Source organism: Dendrobates tinctorius, unplaced genomic scaffold (assembly GCF_039654945.1).
Source record: "Dendrobates tinctorius isolate UK_male_01 unplaced genomic scaffold, ASM3965494v1 ptg000051l, whole genome shotgun sequence".
NCBI lineage: Eukaryota > Metazoa > Chordata > Amphibia > Anura > Dendrobatidae > Dendrobates > Dendrobates tinctorius.
In genome coordinates, this window is record NW_027361719.1 from 10,571,178 (window position 1) to 10,583,736 (window position 12,559).

Genomic DNA, 12,559 nt, shown 5'->3' on the forward strand with positions numbered 1-12,559 from the left:
GGACACTTGTATTGTGTGAGGCCCACTGAATATCACAGCGCTATGTCACAGGCTCGATGGCACAGGTGTGAAAAAAGTGACTACAGGATAAGGGAGATTTTGAATTTCTGCAGACACTTGTGGACTCTGGACACTTGGATTGTGTGAGGCCCACTGAATATCACAGTGCTATGTCACAGGCTCGATGCAGCAGGTGTGAAAAAAGTGACTACAGGATAAGGGAGATTTTGAATTTCTGCAGACACTTGTGGACACTGGACACTCTTGGATTGTGTGAGGCCCACTGAATATTAGAGCGCTATGTCACAGGCTCGATGGCACAGGTGTGAAAAAAGTGAATTGTAGAATTGGGCAGAATAGGAATCTCCCTAGAGTGTAGGTCTGTAAGAACGGAACAGGTCCTCCACTTATCCTTCCACAGTGACACACAGATAGCTTCACTGTGGCTGTGATAACAGCCGTTACACGGTACTGTGTGAGGAGCGTACACCGCTGTATGGTGTGAATAAATGCACGCTCAGTACCTTAGCAGGACAAAAAAAAAATTGGGATTGCTTTTAAAAAAGCAGTTTGCAGAGCAGTGGGGAAACAGCAATGCAGCTGTCAGGAAGCCTTAGAAGGCAGCCTAACAACCAACACTGCTGATCCACCACAATATAGCCTCCCCTTGCACTGCACACACAGTGACTGGTGTGTTGCACAGGCAAAATCGCTAGCAGCAGAAGCAGTTTTTTTGTCTTCTTCCCTGCCTAACGCTCTCCCTACAGAATCAGCAACCTCTCCCTCTCCTTGCAATTCTAGGATGTATTAACAGAAGCATAGAGTCTAGATCACGTGAAGTCATTATTTCCCTCTACTCCTCTTTGGTCAGACCTCATCTGGAATATTGTGTCCAGTTTTGGGCACCACATTTTAAAAAAGACATCAACAAACTGGAGCAAGTTCAGAAAAGAGCGACCAGAATGGTGACCGGTCTGCAAACCCTGTCTTATGAGGAAAGGTTGCAGGATTTGGGAATGTTTAGTTTGCAAAAGAGAAGACTGAGAGGAGACTTAATAGCTGTCTACAAATATCTAAAGGGCTGTCACATTGTAGAAGGATCAACTTTATTCTCATTTGCACAAGGAAAGACTAGAAGCAATGGGATGAAACTGAATGGGAGGAGACACAGATTAGATATTAGAAAAAACTTTTTGACAGTTAGAGTGATCAATGAGTGGAACAGGCTGCCACGAGAAGTGGTGAGTTCTCCTTCAATGGAAGTCTTCAAACAGAGGCTGGACAGACATCTGACTGGGATGATTTAGCGAATCCTGCTTTGAGCAGGGGGTTGGACCAGATGGCCCAGGAGGTCCCTTCCAACTCTACGATTCTATGATTCTATGATTCTATGCTAAGATCGGCAGAAGTAAGATGGCGGTCGGCGTGCACGCCCTTTTATAACCCCTGTGACGCCCACCAAAGCAAGCCAATCACTTGCATGCCCTTCTGAAAGATGGTGGCGACCCCTGCCTATGTCATCACGTTGCCCACAGTGTCCGTGGATCCTGATTGGCTGAAAAAGAGCGCTAAACAAACTTTTGAAACGTGACTTTGGCGCGTAAGTCACCGACCTCGTGGCCGACCTCATCCTAGGGTCGGGTTTCGTTTCATGAAACCCGACTTTGCCAAAAGTCGGCGACTTTTGAAATTGTTCGACCCGTTTCACTCAACTCTATTCGCTAGTAAGATGTCAAACAGTCAGATCTCCTCAACGACGCAGCAATGATGCGGCGATCCGTATAACGACCTCGGTGGTCGTTGGGACCTTGTCACACAGCAGCGATTCTGACGACTCAGACCTCGATAGCGTGAGTTCTGAGTCGCCAACAAGGTCGCTCGTCGTTGTTATGGTGTCAAACACAGCGATGCATGCTGGCCAGCGGGATACCAACGATCAAAAAATGGCCCAGGACAATCGAGCACGATCAGCGATATTGTAGCGGGGGGCTGGTCGCCGCTATGTGTCACACGTAGCGAGATCTCTGGCGAGGTCGCTGTTGCGTAACAAAATCTGTGACGTTTCAGCGATCTCGCTAATGATCTCGCTATGTGTAACAGGGCCTTTGCATAGCCCAAGAAGGTCAAATAATTGAAAGGGAGTTATCACGTATGTATATAACCTACAACAATACTCCCATGAAACACATTTATATTTAAATGAGTAAATATTTAGACAAGTATACAACAGAATGGACTGAATATAAAATCAATTAAAAATTAGATAAACTGCAGAATATATGAAGGCTGGAATGTTAATAGGATATATTTATTTTTGCAAAATCTTCAACAGATTATAAAATAATTAAATTGACCCATGTGGAGTAAGAACATATGCATATACGCATTCTCAAATACCCTCTATAGATGTTATTAAATGATCAAAAAAAAAGCGTCCAGCTCGACCAACTTAGTGAAATGGCAAATTTATTCACCAGGCGTCATACATAGAGGATAAAAAATCTTCGGTACAGTGGCAGACAAGTGATAGCATCGATGCGTTTCTGGAGACTGAGCTCTCTTGATCATGATTAGTCTCCATAAACGCGTCGATACAGTCACTTGTCTGCCACTGTACCGAAGATTTTTAGCCTCTATGTATGAAGTCTGGTGAATAAATTTGCCATTTCACTGAGTTGGTGGAGCTGGACACTTTTTTCTTTGGATGTTTCACGTCCTGACTCCTGACACAATGGGTCCGTGCTCCCAAGATCAGGATGCATTGACGGGTGAGCTGTACTTTGTCTTACTAGTTATTAAATGATGCAATATCTCTACTTAGTGGTGTCAAAAGATATTAACCCTCAATGTAAGGAAGAGAATATATATGTACATAGATTAGCGGTTATGTCCACATGTCAGGAAAACTGCCAGTGCTCACATAATAAGAAATTATAAAGTGCAAATGCATATCAGTGAGCTTCCAGTAAGGGTATAAAGGCATCTCCCAGGCAGAGGACAACCGAACATTTCAAAGAAAATAACGCATACTCAAATATAATTATCAGCCTGTATCCTCTAACGTACGTTTCCCCAGTTGCTTCCTCAGAATGGGTAGGCAAGGGTAGGTCCATATGAGATGCTAATATACCCAAGTATACCCAATCAAAAATGTACCCATTACCTAATCAGCTGTTTGTTGGTGCACTCATAGCCCAGTGTCACCCACTGACACACACAGCTGCAACAATTGGTAGTGATACGTGCAATGTGGGCAGAGTCGGTGCGCGGTCAGGTGAACACATCGCCCGGACAACCGTGACGGTATGGGCATGCGCGTACTCCGGCGCCACACTCCTCCCCCAGCCTCCAGCAGAACGGGACAGCACTGGAACACAGGAAAGAAGGGTGAGTATAAATGTTTGTTTTTATTGTATGTGTGCAGTTTAATAAGGGTGAGGGGGACCATGCATTCCAGGATTGGGGGTGAGAGGACCATGCATACCAGGATAGGGGGTGAGAGGACCATGCATACCAGGATAGGGGGGTGAGGGGACCATACATACAGGATAGGGGGAGTGAGGGGACCATGCATACCAGGATAGTGGGGGTGAGGGGACCATGCATACCAGGATAGTGGGGGTGAGGGGACCATGCATACCAGGATAGTGGGGTGAGGGGACCATGCATACCAGGATAGTGGGGTGAGGGGACCATGCATACCAGGATAGTGGGGTGAGAGGACCATGCATACCAGGATAGGGGGGTGAAAGGAACCATGCATACCAGGATTGGGGGTGAGAGGACCATGAATACCAAGAAAGGGGGGTGAGGGGTACCATGTATACCAGGAAAGGGGAGTGAGAGGACCATGCATACTAGGAAAAGGGGTGAGGGGACCATGTATACCAGGATTGGGGGATGAGAGGACCATGCATACCAGGATTGGGGGTGAGGGGTAGCATGCATACCAGGATTGGGGGGTGAGAAAACCATGCATACCAGGATTGGGGGCTGAGAGGACCATGCATACGAGGAAAGGGGGTGAGAGGACCATACATTCCAGGATTGGCGGGTGAGGGGGACCATGCATACCAGGATAGGGATGAGGGGATACCATGCATACCAGGATAGGGATGAGGGGGTACCATGCATACCAGGAAAGGTGGGTGAGAGAACCATACATGCCAGGATTGGCGGGTGAGGGGGAACATGTATACAGGATAGGGATGAGGGGTACCATGCATACCAGGATTGGGGGGTGAGGGGACCATGCATACCAGGAAAAGGGGGTGAAAGGGACCATGTGTGCCAGGATTTGGGGTGAGGGGGACTATGCATACCAGGAAAAGGGGGTGAAAGGGACCATGTGTACCAGAATTGGGGGGTGAGGGGGACTATGCATACCAGGAAAGGGGGTGAGAGGACCATGCATACCAGGATTGGGGGGTGAGGGGTAGCATGCATACCAGGATTGGGGGGTGAGAGGCCCATGCATATCAGGATTGGGGGGTGAGGGGACCATGCATACCAGGAAAGGGGGGTGAGAGGACCATACATACCAGGATTGGGGGCTGAGGGGGATGAGCAGTGCCGCGCGGCTTTGGTGGGGGATTCAAATTCCGCGCAGCACCGCTCATTGGCTCAGCTGGCGTGGCGGGGATTTGAATCCCGCGCCGCTCATTGGTTGAGCGCCACTGGCGTGCAGCCAATGGGCGGTGCCACGCGGCTTTGGTGGGGGATTTGAATCCTGTGCCGCTCAAAGCTGCGCGGCACCGCTCTTTGGCTGAGCTGCCGCTGGCTGAGCCAATGAGCAGCGCGGGATTCAAATCCCCCGCCTCTAAGGATACACAGATGATCATTTCTCCGCACTCCCGATGCAATAGCATCGGGCCTATTTCTAGTTCTATAAATATATATATATATATATATTGTAAATAATATATATATATATATATATATATATACCGTATATATATTAGTTTTTAAATCAACACCCTTTTTCGATACCTTAAATAGCAAAATATATTAAAAAATTAATAATGTATTTGGTATCGCTGCACCGATATTTGCTTGAACTAATAACATATATAAAATTATTTAGCCTATATATAGCATATATATATATATATATATATATATATATATATATATGTATACATATATACACACAGTTGTGCTCAAACGTTTACATACCCCAGCAGAATTTTTTCTTCTTGGCCTTTTTTCAGAGAATATGAATGATAGCACCAAAACTTTTTCTCCACTCATGGTTAAGTGGTTGGGTGAAGCCATTTATTGCAAACTACTGTGTTTTCTCTTTTTAAATCATAATGACAACCCAAAACATCCAAATGACCCTGATCAAAAGTCGAATGAATGGAGAAAAAGTGCTACAAGTGAAAATGAGTGAAAATAAGTTGAGTGATAATTATATGTAAAAAATAAAAATAAAAAAAACTGATATCTTACAAAAAATTCTAAATTACAATATATACAAGTAGGATTCTAAAGCCATGACTTAGTAGATATTTGTCTAAGAGAGTGTTTAAATGCATGTAAGACATTCATGCTCCATACATCTGTCCCTATATAAACTATTCATGGACAAACATAGATAATTAGGTCAACCACAAGGTGAGAAGTGAATAAATCCCAGTAGGACCCCATGAAAAACTGGAGAAAAAAATAAAGTGAATAAAGATGACCACTAGTGAATAGAAAAAGTGAATTTTATTGATAGTAATGAACACCAATATAGTATAATATTAGTAAAAAGTGATAAAAAGTTATATATTTTTATTTATTTAGCAGACAAATAGTAAAAAAGTGCATAAGCGAAGGTAAGTACATACTTAAAATATGAAAGGTCAAGTCCTATAAGGGCAAGAAAAGCAGCACATACAGGTATATAGTCTATATAATTCCTTCTACACATGGTTCAAATGCAATAAAAACTGAATGATCCTCAATGTTATTCATCCAGGTGCAACTACTCCTGTAACATGTAAGGACTATCCGAAAGAGACACATCATATCACTTCAGGGACGATACATGTGTTTCCTAGATGTAAAATAAAATAAGAAAATCAATTAAAAAACAAAAACTGACCAACACATAGGCTATTCTTAAAGAAAAGAGGCAAAGCTTAAAATCTCTTTAAGGCCATCGGGATGCACAATCTTCAACCTCTAGATCCATCTTGTCTCGAGCTGTAGTACGTTTCTCTTCAGATTACCACCTTTCTAGTTAGTCATTATGCCATCAATGCCGAAAGCCTTTAGTAATGTGTGCTCACTCCCATGAATTTCTTTGAAGTGGTGCATCAGTTTCAGTTGGGTAAGATCTTCAATTTTACAAGAATTCATTATGTTCAAGACATGATCGCGAATACGAGGCTTTCCTAGTGGTGAATCCATCATAAGTCATGTTATAAGGGCAGGTAACATAGTAGATCACCCCCTCAGTCTCGCACGTGATATGCTGGGTTATAGTAAATTTTTCTTTTCCATCAGTGAAGAGGAAAACAAATGCTTTTTCCAGATTGGGGCAGGTGATACATATTCCACATGGGAAAAAGCTGCATCTTTTGATCCAAAGGCATTCTCAATCTTATTACCCTGGTAAAAGCTCCTTACCAGGGTGTCTCTGAGATTTTGTGATCTCCTTTAGGTGATAGTAGGTCTATCTCACACGTAGTTCTTCAAAATAGAATCAGAGGACAAGATCGACCAAAATTTGTCAAGAGCTGCTCTCATGGGAGCCCAATTACTGTTATATTGTGTAAAAAACCTTACTTCATGATCAAGAGATGGTAGTTGTTTTGATTCAGATTTAAAAAGTTCCTTCCTCCGTGTATCACATGCCCTTCTGAATGCTTTTCTGATCGTACAAATCACGTGCCTGTTCAAAAAACATAGAATCCTCAGAACACTTCCTTCTGAGCCTAAGGAGCGGTCCAGTGGGTATGTCTCGAGTTGGGGGTTGAGGGTGAGAAGATCCTGCACATAGCAGGGCATTGACTGCTGTGTCCTTATGAAAGGTCTTAGTTTGTAGTACATTATAGATGGAAAGAACCAAAAAAAAATCTATATTCATATTCTGCGGTTTATCTCCTTTTTAATTGTTTTTATATTCAGTCCTGTTTGTCATATACTTGTCTAAATAAAAATGTACTGATTTATATATAAATGTGTTCCATGGGAGTATTATAAAACCTTCTTGCACTGCTGTAGTCACTGAATATTCTCATTTTATTTTTAGGTGCTCCATCAGGATGGGTGGACAGACTTTCAAGATACAAACGTACACGTGGGCCAACTCAACATATGGAAATGGCAAGAGATATGTGGCATCTTCTTACCCAGTGGTTTAGAAAGACAAGTCTTACCCTGATGTGCAAATAAAATCTTTCCTTTGCAAATATTCTGTCAGCTGTTTGTTTTCAATGTTAGTGTTAGGATGACTTCAGATGAAGCCAAAACCTTTCTGTGAAACACGTCTGAGTGAGTCCCCAACCAAGTAACCCCTGTTTACATCTCTGGAGCGCACTTTAATTAAATTGGTTATAAAAATACACACCAATGAATAAAATTAGTTTAGAATAAAATATATAATAATAAAAATAATAATAATAATAACTAATATTCAATGATGTGACAAGTTGAATGGCAAACCATTCCAGTAAAGTGCACCAAAAGAAAAGAACCCTGGACATGAACTAAAATTAATACATCATAAAACCAGCCAATATAAGGGGAAGATAAAATACCTTTATTATTAATAGTAAGCAGTATTCTACATAGAGACGTGCATGTGCACACACAAAATAAAGCATTAAAATATTAAAATATATAAAATCACCAGTGTACAAAAATACATATATTAACAGTTGTTCTTAAGAATAAAGCAGCACAGACCAAATGGGGCTTTTTTAAAAAAAGTGATTGATAATCATGCAAAGTGACCAGTGCTAAAGTGCTTAAATAAGATGACCAACCAGTCATATTACATACCAGTACATATATAGAGAGAAAAGGGGGTAATATTAAATCACAGAAGATAAATAAATAAAATGAATTAATCATAAAGTGCAATGGTGCTATTGTGCAAAAATGACAAAGTATTTTGTAAGGGATAAGCCCTGCACAGGGACGTGCTGCAATATAATGAAGGTAATGCCATATAATAAGTATCTGGGAGAAATGTGGAGCGTGCACAGCGCACCCCGATGCGCGTTTCGGTATAACTCCTTCATCAGGGGGTGTGTATGTTCCAAAAACTGGGTGTATATATAGGGGCCCAGTAATGGAGGTGAGAGGAGACCCGAGAGAAAATGGCACGTGTACGCCCGAGAAATCCGGAAGTCCGCGGCCCCGGCGTCAGGTGACCGATGATGTCGGGTACACGTGATCGCGACCCAGCATCTCGGGAACCATGGAGACGTCAGAAGCCGAGGACAGCCGGGACACGAGCTGCACATGCGCACTACTCGGGTCCACTGTCACCAATGAAAGTACATGTTGATAAACTTGTAACAGTGAAATATATGCTAATGGAGGAGACAGATCCATTATAAAGTGTGACTATACATGGAAAGTGAAGGTAGCGACAAAAGAAAAAAGAAAAAGAAAAGAAAAAATTATACAAACAAAAAAATATATAAAATAAAAAATATAATGAAATAATAAAGGGGTTATAAATTATATATATGTATCAATATATAAATAATAAATAATAAGAGGTGAGTATCAGTGAAGAAAATAAATAAAATAAAATAAGTATAGTAGCATATATATTACCAAATAAATAAATTTTTATGATAAATAATAAAGAATTAATAAAGAATAATACACAAAATATAATGACAGGATAATAAAAAATATAACAAATAATAAATACCCAGCAAGCTTGCAAGGCAAATTAACAATGTATCTCAGGCACCTACATATTGGAGAAGCCTTAAATAGAAGGTATCGCTCAGTTATAGGCTGGGAATACCTTAGGTTGATGCGGGCGGTCCCTTTAAGAGGGAGGGAGCGCTCGCATGCACCCTCTAAGCATAGTTCCCGGTCCTACAACTGAACCTTGATGGACACCGACACATAGGGGATGAGATGAGGAGGTTGTGTGTGAGTGGGAAACACTGAATGTCCTGTCTGTTAGGTATAAGGAGATCCAACAATGGGCCAAGTCGGTAATGTCAATAGATCAGAAAGTCTGTAGTAAGAGGGAATAGTCCACTGTGTCAGATGTAAGGTCCAGGAGAAGGAGGAGGACAAACTCGCATCGCTTTTATTTGGCGGTTAGTAGGACGTTGGTGACTTTAGTCAGGGCAGTTTCAGTGGAATGGTGGGGTCTGAAGTCAGATTGTAAGCAGTCAAAGAGGGAGCAAGAGGAGAGGTGGAAGGGGCCCCAGGCTGGAGAATAGTGTAGGCAGGCACCAGCTCAGCAGGACCATCCCCAGGAAGAATCCGGGGGTCTACGACCGGGTCGGGAGTCTTTAAGATGGCACTCCCAGCACCTTTCCCAGTTGGAACAGGATGAGGGGCTGACAGGGAGCTGGTGATGCAGGAAGTATAGATGGGACATGGATTGTCCACAGAGACGGCAGGAAGCAGGGATTGCCGGTGAGAATAGAAAGAGAGGATATAGAAGGAATGGGGTCTGCCCGGATGGCAGGGAAAGTGTAGGATTTAAGGCTCTGTGTGAAACATGCTGCCAAAATGATGAGTACCCATGTTATCAGTAAAGGTGAACTGTTTGAAAAGGACTGTGACTTTGCAGTGTTTTGTGAAACATGGGAACATGAAGCCGGAGTGACAGTAACTGTAAGTGTTATGCTGCACATACAGCAGTAGGAACTTTGCATTTCATCTGTGGGGCGCCAGGGTGTGGGAACCGTATAGCCCGTTGCCACAATTGCCACCCTGGCCGCCTTACAGTATGCTAGAATATGAGAGATGTACAAAGAACAGGCTTAGTACTTACATCCAATGATGCACTATGATTTAATGGCTGTATAGTGTTGGATTCCATCTTCAGTGTAGAGTTTAGACTACATACATTTGTGTTTAAACATTTTTAATGAGATCTATTAGTATCTACTTGTAGTGGTGTATAGTGTTTTTTCCCCTAATTTTTTGGCACTCTGCTCCACTTCATATTTAGAGTTTTTTTCATTACTTTAATATGTTTCAATAAACTATATATTTTAATGAGACTTAATTGGCACTTCATCTCTTTTGTTGTTATCTATGTCCTGTGATGTGCATATTCCCTCAACATCTCCCATGATGTACATATGTCCCCAGCATTTCCTGTGTTCAGAACTTACTGCTGAGAGTTATTTTCAAAATTTGTCACAAAGAGTGGACTCCAGAGCATTGCAAACCTGGAAAAGCAGTTGTGAGGAGCAGGGGTGGACCTACCGCCTGTGCAGCCCGTGCACTGAATGGGCTCCGGGAGAGAGGGGGCCCCTCTAGCCTCTTGCACCGCACATGGCTAATTATTCAATTCAAATTAGCCATGTGGAGCGCTGCAAGGAGGAGAGCAGAGGAGAGGAGAGCAGCGCTGCAGGAGGCGGGGGCCCTGGGGGAGAGGGGGCCCCTCCAGCACCGCATGCAGGGTCGCAGCTATAATGATTGAGTTGAGCCAGCTGCAAGGGCAGCAGGCGACATTATGCGCTCCTCTACCCGCAGCACCTAAAATTTAGCCTCTGCACGCTGGTGCTGCAGTAGTGCAAGAGGCTTGTTGTAATTGATGAAGTCACAGAAGGGAAGGAGTCAGGGCCCCCTGATCATGGGACCCCTGACTCCTCCCCTCCTGTGACCTCATCACAGGTCCTGTGCACAGCCCTAGCCCTTGTTGTATGCAGGACTCTGCTGTGCTGGTTGTCACCGTGCTGGATAAGGGGAAGTAAGTTTATGTGTGGGGTCAGGGGAGTTTACAGGGTGGATGTAGCAGAGCTGTGTGTGTGTACGAGGTGTACGGAGCGGAGCCGTGTGTGTACAAGGTGTACGGAGCAGACCCGTGTGTGTTTGTCAGGTGTACGGAGCGGTGTGTGTGTGAGGTGTATGGAGTGGAGCCGCGTGTGTGTGAGGTGTACAGAGCTGAGCCGCGTGTGTGAGGTGTACGGAGCTGAGCCGTGTGTGTATGGAGTAGAGCCGCACGTGTGCGAGGTGTACGGAGCGGAGCTGTGTGTGTACGAGGTGTACAGAGCTGAGCCGTGTGTGTGTATGAGGTGTACGGAGCTGAGCCGTGTGTGTGTACGAGGTGTACGGAGCTGAGCCATGTGTGTGTACAACTTGTATGGAGCTGAGCCGTGTGTGTGTGCGATGTGTACAGAGCGGAGTCGTGGGTACAAGGCATAAAAAGCGGAACCATGTGTGTATGTGGTGTGTGGAGCCATATGTGTACAAGGTGTATGGTGGGGAGCATTCATACCTCCCTGTTATGATGAGTCACCGAAGGAGGAAAAAACAAAATACCAGCTAAGTCCAGAAAAACCAGAGAGGTTGGCAGCTATCGGATTGCAGACCCCTGAACCTATCCACAACAACTAGCAGTAGCCGTGGGGGGTTCCTACGGTGCCCTAGACCCCTCGATCACAGCCGGAGAACTATATAGCCTAAAGACAGAAAGGGGAAAAACTAAACTGCCCCAGAGCAGACCCCAAAGCAATAGGCAGCCCCCAACATATAATGACGGTGAAGCAAGATGAAAACACTAGCACAGATAGAAAGATAGGTTGAGCAAATGATGGGGCCCAAGCTAACTACATAGGACAGGATAGGAAAGCTGCTGTCTGCCATCCGCAAAATCCTATCAAAATGAGCCAACCGACTGATAGGAAAAACAGGCCCTTAAGTCGCTAGGCTTCAAAAGACTATATCAGCACTCAGGTATATTCTGAAGACAGAGCAAAATATCAACAGATCAGAGACAAAAATGGAATTCAGCTCACCCCCGGCCGGGGATGGCAGAACTCCCAAAAAACAAGGCAAAACAAAAACAAAACTGAAGAGTACAAAGCAGAGCAGAAAAACTTAGCTTTGAGATGCAGGAATGAGACTGGTCTCCAAGAATCCAGCAGGAAAATCACCAGCCAGGAAGAAGGGCGTCGGCAGCCTTATATCCAGTCCTCAATTCCAGCCACCCAGTCATCATCTAGCTGCCCAGGTGTTTGGTAATCAGTCTCACTACCTTCCTTCACTAGAGGAGGGAGTTCATCAGACCTCAATGGTGAAGGGAAAAATGAACTCACAACACCTCCCAGTGGGACAGTCCCGATTTTGAGAGAGAGTCTGCCTCACTGCCCTGGCTGGGAGCTTACTTTTCCCGCGGACACAGGAGTACATGGCGGAGCCCCGAGGAGCACTTTAAAATTCGCACGTGGTGTTCCACCGGAAGTGACGTGCTAGATGCTGAACGGAAATGAGGTAATTTCGGGAGGAGATTGTGACGGAACCATGGATGCACTTCAGGGAATGCTTCAGATCCATCATCGTGTCCTCCTCCAACACTGCGGACAGTGTCCTTTGACAGATTGTGTTCTTAATGCTATACGCTATGCTGAAG

At 44.1% G+C, this 12,559-nt stretch overlaps 1 protein-coding gene and 1 long non-coding RNA gene across 3 annotated transcripts in view; one reads left to right on the plus strand and one right to left on the minus strand.

Annotated features, from left to right (window-relative positions):
* Positions 1 to 7,402, plus strand: part of LOC141091288 (uridylate-specific endoribonuclease D-like) — a 184,411-nt gene extending 177,009 nt beyond the window's left edge. For both annotated transcript variants that reach the window (XM_073576776.1, XM_073576775.1), the window contains exon 7: positions 7,244 to 7,402. In XM_073576776.1, coding sequence (XP_073432877.1) covers positions 7,244 to 7,355 — 112 coding nt within the window. In that variant the 3' untranslated portion in view covers positions 7,356 to 7,402. The remainder of the gene's footprint in view (positions 1 to 7,243) is intronic.
* LOC141091290 (uncharacterized) overlaps positions 1 to 12,559 on the minus strand; it is a 133,307-nt gene that overhangs the window by 60,720 nt on the left and 60,028 nt on the right. The gene's annotated exons all lie outside the window — the stretch shown is intronic.